General features: G+C 42.1%; 1 protein-coding gene across 1 annotated transcript in view; it reads right to left on the bottom strand.

The window, feature by feature from the left end:
* Positions 1–11,014, bottom strand: part of NEK9 (NIMA-related kinase 9) — a gene marked incomplete at its 5' end in the record, with an annotated part of 22,058 nt that extends 11,044 nt beyond the window's left edge. Inside the window, 7 exons of the mRNA XM_009697149.1 lie at positions 325–389; positions 987–1,097; positions 2,057–2,188; positions 4,855–4,960; positions 6,844–6,914; positions 7,781–7,836; positions 10,837–11,014. Of these exons, the coding sequence (XP_009695451.1) occupies positions 325–389; positions 987–1,097; positions 2,057–2,188; positions 4,855–4,960; positions 6,844–6,914; positions 7,781–7,836; positions 10,837–11,014 (719 nt within the window). The remainder of the gene's footprint in view (positions 1–324; positions 390–986; positions 1,098–2,056; positions 2,189–4,854; positions 4,961–6,843; positions 6,915–7,780; positions 7,837–10,836) is intronic.
* Positions 11,015–11,604: the final 590 nt, after the last annotated feature.

The following is an 11,604-nucleotide window of genomic DNA, read 5'->3' as shown; positions in this document are numbered from 1 at the left end:
TGAACAGCATGAATCAGCATTCCTCAAAGGAGCCTCAGAAAGGGACGCCTCAAGGTTCTCAGTACAACAGCTTCTAAGTCAAAGGATGCAGAGACCTTTCTCACCATATCTATGTACCAACAGAACATAGGGATTGACCAGAAGATAAAACAGCAAGAATGCACTTCTCTAGGAGAGAAGATGAAGTGTACTTCAACAGTTGCCTCATGTCAGGCCAAATTAACTTAAGGACTTTGCTGCAAAAGCATAAACGCCACTAGTCTGCACAAATCCTCCTGCTCTCTCTGACACCTGTCCAGATTTCAGGCAAGGCCATCCGATTACCTCCTGCGTTTGCTGAGAAGGGGATGTTCAAGCAACTCATCTGCAGTGGGTCTCTTCTCTGGATCCTAAAAGAAGCAACCAACAAGTCATGCTCTGGGAAACATTCATCATCTACAATGAAATCTTGGGCCAGAAGATCTCATTCAAGCCTGCACAGACCTCATTCCCTGACTCTCTTCAGAAGGTAAAGGTATTAATTCAAGTATTTAGAATGAACAGGGATAAACGCCAAGGATATGCAGGAGGGACTTCAGCACTCTGAAGGTATCAATAGAATAGTACATTTGCTTTCAAGAAATTAATTCCCTACAGAAAGCTGCAGTCACAGTCGGAAAGCCAGAACCTTAAGAGACTGTACTGAGGCGATGCTCCCACCTCCGCAGCACCGCATTAGAAAACAATTGCTTCTGCCAGCCCATTAAATAACTGTCGTTAGACTAAACCCAGCATCCCTCCAGAGCCTGCAGGACTGAATGGCATCTTGAAACAATGTTTTCAGAGGACTGGAGGAAGCCCAGCCTTAGTGATGCCTCTGGTCTCACAGAAATCACCCTGCATCAACACCCCTCACGCTGAAACAGGCATGCCATTCCCCTTCACCCCTGAATTCTATGGTTTAGGCAGCTGGGGTGTCTGAAAATTTAAAAAAGTATTTCGCCAACCTGATCAAGGCAGGAATTCACCATCTGGATCAGCTCTCGCGAATAGACAGTGGAATCAACCTCCATGGCGCGATTTCCCTGTACAATCTTCACACAAAGGTTCAGGGGATTCTAGGCAGAAACGAGAAATCAGCTGTAAGGGAACTGAACAATGTGTCCAATCAAGAAAGATGCTACAGGTCATCATTATCTTCTTCCTCCTTCTCCGATCACGACACATCCTTCTCTCCCCTGCCTAGTAGGTTTTCCAGAAACCTAATAATCCTGCAGAAATAGTACCTCTGACAGCTAGGAGTTGGTGGCAACATCCAGCTTTTCACCAAATTCCCTAACAGTGGAGGGAGAATAGATTTCTCTCTGCATGGAATCTCTTACACAGCATATTGCCATTGAAACACTGCACAGCAGTAAGGTTACTGGGGACTCAGTAGCCACAATGAGAGGAAGTTGGGAAAGGATGGTATTTTCACATCAGCCCTTTAAGAGTTACAAAATCTTGCACCATGGCAGCTAGCAGCTTCTGCCATCTCATGGCACAAGCTGGCAAATCACATATGCCAGCAAGTAACGCTCCCTTTCACCCTCTCCATGCCAGCTTGACCACACTTCTCTTGCACCCAAACTTTGAGAAAGAGTAACAGGATTAAATCCTGTGAAATCCAAAGGCTGGAAGTTTTCACTACAGAATGCTGCACAGAAATTCACAGCTAATAACGCTGAAAAAACCAAAAAGACTACACAATCACAAACTTCCTCCTTGTAGAGAAAAGGATGTTTCATTCACAACCATGATACAAATTAGCACAGCTTGTATTCTGCATCTGGTAAACCCAAGCCTGCAGACAAGCGTGGGTTTGGCATAAGCCAGAAACATACCTGCAGTGCAGGGTAGAGGAAATCATGCAGGTATTTTCTCTGGCTGTACTTGGTACACCCAGTCCATTGTTTTCTTAATCAGCAGATTTAAACAACAATGAAAGGAAAATGTGAGTTAAGAGAGCTATGAATGAAGTATGAATCTCAGGGTGATAAAAAATAGTTACACAGTCCATCCTGGTTTGCAGACTTACAGTAGCATCAAAGGTCCTCTTCAGAGTAAGCAGCTCAAAGACGACACAGCCCACAGCCCAAATATCTGATTTGAAGTTGTATTTCACACCCTGGCAGAGTTCTGGCGACATGTAATATGGAGTTCCCACCAGCTAGGAAAAATAACATTTAAAAATCAGAAATGATCCAGCAGCCTTCAATTCAAGAGCTGTGCATCCATCATGTTCACACAGGTCCACGAGCATCAGAGCTAGACACAGCTCTGACACAGCACTGAAGTGATACAAATGACACACCCCACGAACGTGCTGGAGGGATGGGGACAAGCAGCATGTTCCTGCCTTTCTCGTCCACAAGCCTGTACCTGCATTTCTTAGAAGATCCTAGACACCTCTCTGCTCAAATCCTGATGTGGCACATACTTCTCAATAGAGTAGTGGTCATGAGAATGCAGCAAAGACCTGCCTCTCTCTTAAATATCCTACATTTAGAGGTAATCAGTACAATAATGTACTGACCAGGCATATGGAAATCCTCATAAGAGGCTGAGGGAAAAGGGAAGCAAAGTTTCCAAACACAGATGCCAGCCCATGGCTACAGAGCCACTCTGTCTGATCACAAGGTACTGTCAGGATAAAGGATACTCTGTCTCCAATGAAAGAGGGGTTACTTTTGGGTCAGTAAGTAGAAAACTGGCATGAGTCCCACCTGAAAGGCCTTCACTTCAGAAGTGGGCTTTCATGAACAGCTGGTTTAAAGAAAACACCCCACCATCACACACAAAATCCCAAACCCCAGTATTTAAATAGAGAAGCCCTCCCAACTGTAAGAGAAATAGTGGCATAGCTCAAAGTCACAACAAGGAGACACAGAACAAACATGATAAAAGGTGTAAGAACGAAGCTTCCAGATGAATGGAGCTCACTTCCTAGCAAGGAACTAGACAGCAAAATAAAATTAAAAACAATTTAGAAGAAGGAGAAATTTATAGTTGCCCTCTCTTCAACTCTCTCAGCAAAGCTCCAAGGACTACAAAGCTTGCCTTTCATTTGGCTCTGCTGGTACACTAGATAACTAATGGGCACATTCAGAATCTGCCGTCTCCCTTCCATTTCCCATTAGTGAGCATGACAGTTACAGAGCTGCAGGAGTCCTAGCCATGGGAAGGTTTAGAAGCTCGCCTAGCTGAAGTATCATACGAAGAACTAGGACACTGCACCTAAACCTTTTTTAAGCAAAGGATAATGTAAGCTCTCTGTAAGAAAGACACAGACATATTTCCTGTATCTTCCTCGGCAAATGGGAAAAAGAACGATAAATTAAGAAATCAGCATTTACTAAGAAAGACATAAACATTTTACAAAATCATAATTTGACTGTTATGATTACAAATACTGACAATAAAATGTTTTGCACTCATTTCACAAAAAATTACCTCCAGACCACCACTGGTCATTAGATCACATATTGAGTAACTAGCCCAGAGCACAGCCAGCATATACAGAATGAAATATGGTTGAAGGTATGTAATTTAGAATTTTTCAGAACTGAAAAAGGAAAAAAAAAGAGCTCACAGGTGTAGATGAACACACACAACACAGGCAAAAAAAAAATCTGGAAATTCATAGCACAGACTGCACTTTCTCTGAAAGCCAGAAGGCCATGAAAAACGTGATGAAACAGAAGTGGTTTTGCTGCAGCCAGCTTAGTAAGGCCTTTATGCAGTAGCCTTCAGTTCCCACTTCCTGTGCAACTGCACAATAGTGCTCATGCTCATGTTCTGGAAGGAGGTTGGCAAGTATTTATTTAACTACACATCCCAACAGAACACCAATAGCTTGCATTAAATCTAATAATACGTCCTGGTAAGAGGAAGTGCAAGCTGGCTTGAATCCCAAACTACAATAAAGGCCTTTCGCAGATAGGTGCTCCAGAAAATGTCTCCCTTTCCAAGCCTAGTGCTCACCACAGAAGTTAATGGAGCTGGGAAATCCAAGCTGAGCCTTTCAGGTGCCTGCAATACAGCTTACCCTGCGTCATAACTCTGGCTGTGAAACTTCTTTCTGGAAGGGTCTGGAACAAAGCCAAGCTTGACAGCCTTCTGGCAGAATTAATCTCTCCTACAAAGCTTCATCCCCCTCCAAAAGCATTACCAATAAACCATACACCTGGTTACCATAAGAAGCACAAATGCATCTCTTGCTTCTTTGTAATTCAGTTCAGAGCCTGAGTATTAAAGAGATAGGAGACGTATCTATGGCACAGTGCAATGTCAGGCAAGCACAATCAAGCTATCTCAGATCCAGGGCAAAATGCCCCCGTTAGCACAACGGCATGACCAAATTAATTTAACTTGCTAAGCTGGGTTTAACTAGCCCAGAGGGAGAGCGCTGTACTGATGTGACTATACTGCTGTCTCTGTACGCTCCGATAGCACTGCCTTCATGTTACATAGATTCATCTTTGGAAGTACCATGCCTAGGTACCAGGAAAAGAAGAGCAGTGCTCTCCAGCACAGCTATACTGCCTCTGGCACAATTCCATGCCCACAGTGGGACTTATCTTTAGTCTACTGGTGCTTTGCAGAGGGACAGACCTCCAAAAGGTAACCTGGAAGCAGGGATAACTGCAGGTTGCAACACACCAACAAATATGCCAATGTTGGTGAGATAACATTGAGGGAAGTTGAGGGAAGGGGGAAGGGAAAACTAGAGAAAACAAGCAGCAATAATGTACAGCATCCCTGGTCTTCTGCAAGGCATGCAGGGATGAAAGAAAAACACACTTCAGTTTGCACACAAAGGCGGCACATACTCACAGTCTCAGCCATGGAGTACTCAGAGTTCAGCTTCTTTGCCAATCCATAGTCTCCCAATTTAATCAGGTTTGCCTTGGTTAGAAAGATATTTAATGTCTTTATATCTCTGAAAGGAGAAAAAGAAATGCAGACAATTAAATATATGTCTGGATTTCACAGTTTTCCACACATTACTATACCTCCCCCCACCAAATGAGGTACTTGTTACTCTGCCAGCACTCTCTCACACACACAGAGCTCTCCAAAGGCAATTCTACCCCAAGTACTGGGGCAGTAATTGCAGTTATCCATGTTTTATCACATCCCCACACAAACACAACACAGTCGAAAAAGCTCAGGCTCCAGACGCCTATGTAAAGGCCACAGATCAAAGATAGTTCTTTTCCCCCCTCTCAGTCTCTTCTCATATGAAGGTCATTGAGCAGGTCTTAATTTTCCTGGTTTTATAAATAGACCCAAGCCAGGAGCTGCTGAGCTCACTAAAAACATGAATGTATGCATGAATATGTATATATGCAAATATAAGCACACACAGAGGGTGTGAAACAGATGCCACGCTAGAACTTAATCATAACATCCCTCTACCTTATGCCTCAAGAACAACTCTTTATAACATGACATACTACACCCAGAAGATCAAAAGGCTGATGGCCACAAAAATACTGAATTCCAAAACTCATTGAAAACACTTTCTCCCAGACAGAATAATTTATATGTAGTTTCACAGATCAATATACGAGGCTGTAAATACAGAGAGGAAGCCCCCGCAGTATGATATGCTTCCCATGGCCAATGCTTCATAACACCCCCTTTTCCTAACGTACCATCAACAACTTCCCAGTGTAGATCAGGACAACACCAAGTAAAGCAGCACTTTGCATTCATCCACTTGGGGCATCGCAAAGTCCTGGGTCACTCTGACAATGTCTGCAGCAGAAGGAAATCACTGCAAACATTTAAATAACTGTTCAATTCATTATTATGGAAGGATTTGGGGCCACACATGTTCCTAGACTGCGAACCCTGCTGTGAAGATGGGCAACAGAGGTGATAAGCAGGAACTCACTGCAAAGCAGGACAACATGACACCTGGTTTAGGTCAAAAACTTAGGCACTCCTTTGTTGACTGTAGGGTACCAACCCTTTATTAGGAAGGCTTGCCAATTATCACAGATTTAGAATGGCAGCAACCAGGATGCTATCCCACAGAAAACATCCTCACACAGCTATGCTCATTAGAGAAGGATGTCGTGCAGCACACAGTCCAACCAGGGGAAACAGCTGTCCATGTGTGTGGTACTTCCCAAAACATCATGGCCTCCTTGAAGCACACATAAGCCATGAAATTTACCACTCCCAAACAGAAAAGGGCGACAGAAATGTTAATTAGCTACTCATTAAAATCTCAGAGTCAATGTCAGAATCACCACTACCAGCTAACAAGCCGTATTACTTCCTTAAATAACAGGCTAAAGAAATGAGATTCAGCCAAACGCAGGACAAATCTTCACACGGGTTATATTACAGCAATGCGCCAATGCAAAGTCTTCACCACTGTTAGCCTCCAGTAATTACAGAATGATGTACATGTTGGTTTGAAGTTATTCATTGTGGAGCAGATAGGAAGTACCTTTGGCCTGTAGTAACTGCTCTTCCTACCTACTTTAGCAAACATCATTTATGTGCTATGGCAATAAAGGGCCAATTTACTTCCCTCCTACATGGCTTAACTCTTTGTTCAAAAAGCTGCAGCATCAAAGACAGCAACTGCATCTTCATATACAAAATTTCTTGCACATTTATCACAAGACAGTTTCTAGCCCAATAAAAATTCTTTACAGAAGTGATACATCTAGGCAGTCCAGCTACACTTTGGAGAGAAGCTCAGTGCCTGCTTTAAACACAGAAGCAAAGGTTACTCAAAGGAGTTCTGTACTCACATCCATGAACCACAGTGGTTACCTTAGCTTTACTGCATGCCACACTTACCTGTGAAGAATTCCTGCTCGATGAATGCAGCTCACAGCTGATGCAATTTGAAAGAGATACCAAACCACCATCTGCAAAGCAATAAAAGCATTATGTGAGGCTCAAAAATACCCCCACAAAACCCCATATATGCCTGTCACATAGAGGCACTGCAAAAGGGACTGACTATACCATTTGGACGCTCTTTTAGAGTTTAGAATTTCCTGTTTTGGAAATCTCTGAAAAGATAATCCAAAAGGTAGATTGTTTTAGTGCCATTCATAGTGTCTGTCCTGACAAGCACCACAGAATTCCATGAGTGAAAAGACTTAGGAATGACAGCTCATGACCACCTGGGAAAGACCTACAGTTCAGCTCTCTGGAATATGAACTGTGATGATTTAATATTCACCATGAGCTGGAAGGCCTTAAAAGTCATTATATAAGATAAATAAGTATACTCATTAACCATCTCAGTATGAGGTGAAAGCAGACAGCAGAAAATAATTTAAAAAGGAAATACAGAAAAAGAAAGAAAAAAAGAACAAAAATCTATGGTGACACAGATTCAAGGTAATTACTCAGAAAAGAACCTACAAAATGGTTAAGAAGAGAGAGAAATTGAGTACCAACCAGGAAGAAACATAGAAAGAGGTTTTGAAGTGAAATGTTAGCCAAGATAATAAGGTGACCAAAGTCAGTTGAGCACTGTCTTTCATTATTCCTCCCTTGAAAGTTTATACTGCTTATAGACAGCCAAAAAGGAAAATAACAAGTTTCTGACAGTCCATAAATGCTTGCAATATTCAACAGGAAAGGAAGGATGTCAATCCCCAGATATACGCAGAAATTTCCCACCAGCACTATGGAAAAAACGTTGTATAAATACTCAGACAACCAGACCGATTCCCAGAACATTAGGACAGCTGCACTGCTTCCTCAAACCAGTCCAAATTACCTCTTCTTCAAATAACTTGTCTTTCTGCCGCAGAATCTTATCGTAGAGGTTCCCTCCTGTAATTATAAGTGAGTGAGAAAGACAGAGAGGTTCATCTTAGATAAAGGCAGCAGTTACTCTATCAGGTACTGCTGGCAATACTGAAATCCCCTAAGAAGTCTGGTGAATCACTACAGCTTGCTCTCAGCAACCCAAACTGGTCAGGCACTCTAAGAACTTCACTGGCATATCTAAGCTTAAGCAGAAATGATTCTTTTTTAATATCACCATTTATTACACTCCGAAAAGTGAATCAGTAAGACAGGCTAGCAGTCCCTACTTTTTTACCTCTAAGTGCTTCTTGGGATATGTAAACATTTATAACCTGTACACCTAATCAAGTGAGATTGTCCTGCTCAGCATTATATATAAAGAAAGAAAAAGAGAAAGAAAGTAATTATAAGTTGAGTAGTCCCTCAAAGCACAAGTTACTGCCTTTCCCCGCTTACTGCCCAGCTCTGACCTGCCTCTCTTCATCTGCCCTGCCAAATACATTGATGCAGAATTCACAAAGCATTGACAAAAGCAGCACCACCAACAGGAGCCTGAAATCAGCAGACTTTTCAGGGCACCTCACAATTTCAAGATAGCAGACTGAAAATCAAGGAGAGCTAAAAGAAACGATGCTGAAGGCTGCAGGCAGTGAGACTCCCTGTCAGATTAGCATCCTATCAGTAAATCCCAAATCTCTGATCACATCCTGTTGCTATTCCATTTCCCAATTATCATATATTATGTCCTAATAGTAACGGAACACCAGGCCCTTTCCCATTCCCATGGGTATGGTGCAAGACAGCTTTCTGCTGTATGATTTCCATGGGCCTGTGAAGTTGTAGATGTCCAAAGCAGGTTGCAATGGCTCCTTGACTTCCTTGAGAGACTTATTTCAGACTTCCATATTAGGAAGATTTTCCTGATATTCTAATTAAGATTCCCTTCGCTTAATCTCTTCTCATTCTGCCTTGCTATAACCTCTCAATATTTCTTTTTTCCGCCTTATGATCATATTTGCAAAATATCTACAAATCACTCTTCACATTCACAATGGAATCAAAGTGTTCACTTCTGCCTCTTCTTATGAGCCTCTTTCCTAGTGATTCAGACTATGCAGGCTTTCAGTGAATTCTGTTCCTCATCTCTGATCTTTTGCCATGATTTTTGCAGCTTTTCTGAACCAAAGAGCAGCATGACAGGTACTACATCGTAAAAATCCTACACAAGGCAACAAGTTAGCTCTTGATTCAGATAATCAATAGCTCTATGCACACATACTAAAATCAAATTACTTTCTTCTTTGTTTCATCTAACCACATCTAACTTTCTGACACTCTATTCTTTCTTCAACAAATGTATTTTATAGGGTATTTCTTCCCAAATCTATTTCAGATGTATTCACTGATGTTACCCCATGATAAACTGAAGCCTTACGGTACCATGATATACATACAGAACTATAGGCAAATAAATCAACAACTTGGCTTCCTCCCCTGTAAAATGGGGATAATATTTACTCAAATTTTAAAGTCTTTCCCAGATCTCCAGAAGAGATGTGCCAATTAAACACTAAAAACTTTGGATTCTGAGGAGTGTCCAATAGCGACTAGTCCAGCCTTACTTTAAAAATTACTCACAAATTATCTTGGACTTGTACACTGTAACAAAAGCCACAGAAACAACCATTAACACATTGACAAAAAAAGATATCCATAAGCCTAAGTGAGATTTCCTCTTTCTCACGTCCCTAGTCCTGTAGCACTCAGACATATTCAGGCAACGCAGGCTATATACTCATCTCTTGGCTCTTGTCCTAAAGTAAAACAAACAGTTTAGAGACATTAACATACACAGACACCAGTACCATGCAGGCTTCTCTCTACACCCTCCAATGAATTTATAATGGCCCCAAGCATGCAGTCTTTTTGGAGCAGCTAAATAACTTACACAGAGTACTCCTAAAATAAATGGTGCATCAAAGAGCTAACATTCCCCTACTCTTGCGCTGGTCTCCATCCTGCATAAGAATAAAAAGCAGAGAAGCAAAACCAGCTTTGGCTAACCTGCCAACCAGGGTGTTTGACACTCTTCAAAAATAATTTGCACAACTCCGTTGTCCTCCCCAACCTGCCCCAGTGAAAGCAATCTGTCCAAGACGATGACAACATGATGATAGCCTTTTCCACTAAAAAAAGTTTCTGCTGACAAGCCAAGGCTTAACTTAACCCCCAAACACACACAGGGTACTTAGCCAGGGGAGCTGTCCCACTCATCCAAATAGGAACCATACTGCAGTTCTAGGGAGGGATCCTGTTCCAGCAGTATTTGCTGTATACCACCTCCTCTTCCAGCTGCCTAAGAGCAGCTGCAACTCAGACCCTCATATCGAATCCTTCTACCTATCCATCCCAGCTGGGACTGTTTCCTCTGCAAACTCCATATAATACCATCTGATCTACTCTTGGATGGAACTTTAAAGTCTTCTCCACCACCAGAAGAACTAGATTTTTTTTAATAGTAAACGTAGAAGCTGATAGCATAAGGCAGGAAAAAGTCCTGATTGCAGTGTGCCAGCAGATTTCAGAGCTTTGATTTATAATTGCCAAATGGAGGGGTCTATTTAAGTGATGCTACTGAAAAACAGCCCCACTCTGTACTGGCAGAGAAGCCTGAATATCGTCCTGGTCTTTTCCCACTATCCTCCTACAAGAACACAGCAAGGCGGACTAGAAGCATACATTAGCAATAACCCACTTCTTCCACTGCGCCAGATACTCAGAAGACTCAAGAAATCATCTACTGCCTGAACTGCCTGCACTAACTACTGGACTTCTTTCTGTGGCATCTGAGACACAAGTCAAACAGAAGCGTTCTCAATCTTTTCTTCAGGTGCTACGCAGTGGAATTCACCCCCACTTCTCCGCTTCCCAGAGGACACCCCAGAGTACTCCCTGCAGGTTCTGCAGGAGAGTGACTCAGCAATGTGGCAGCCACCTGTTTAAAAGTGGGAGTAGGGATCTCACCATTACAGTACTCCAGCTCAATCAGCAGCGTGGTGTTATCCATGAAGTGATTATAGTACGCAATGATGTTCTCATGCTGCAACAGGGCAAGGATAACGATTTCATTCAAAGCATCACGACGTTCCTTTTCTGACAGCCGGGTCAGGTCCACTTCCTTCCACACTACAAGTGAGTCATCCTGAAACACAAAAACATCTTTTAACTAAAACCACACTACTACGAAGAGAACACTATGTGCCTTTATAGCAGCAAATTAAAATTTCAGGAAAGGTAGAAAGACTTGCCTGCCTCTTACAGATTTCAAAGATCCTTCACAGCAATAAGCTTTGAGGTTTTCTGTTTGTCCCTAGGAACAGCGATGGCCTGAAGCTATCTTTCTAGCTGGCCAGCACTCACTTTGGAAAAAAACAAACAAGCCAACCAAAAAAACTACAAGGTTTTCTGGGAAAGACATAGAGTTTGTTTTGTTGCAATAAAGACTAAACATACTCTGGTTCAATAAAGGGACAATAGCGGATTTCCAATCCCATAACTGTAGGATATTGTACAAGACCATAAGCCATTACAAATACCAAGGTATTCCTTAAAAATAATAAAAAAAAAAAAATCAAGGAAATAAGAACAAATTTAGTTTGCTCCTGTTAGGCCCACCCATGTTGTCAGACACGCTATGAGTGAACTGTGAAGTGAACAGCGTTCATTTAAAACTGTTCGAGCCACAACGCCTCAGGGTGGTCTTCCCCTAGAAAAAAACTGAAGAACTTCCCT

This window comes from Cariama cristata, unplaced genomic scaffold (assembly GCF_000690535.1).
Source record: "Cariama cristata isolate BGI_N322 unplaced genomic scaffold, ASM69053v1 scaffold37803, whole genome shotgun sequence".
NCBI classification, from domain to species: Eukaryota; Metazoa; Chordata; class Aves; order Cariamiformes; family Cariamidae; genus Cariama; species Cariama cristata.
The sequence above is the reverse complement of the archived record's forward strand: the minus strand, read 5'-3'. Positions and strand labels throughout refer to the sequence as shown.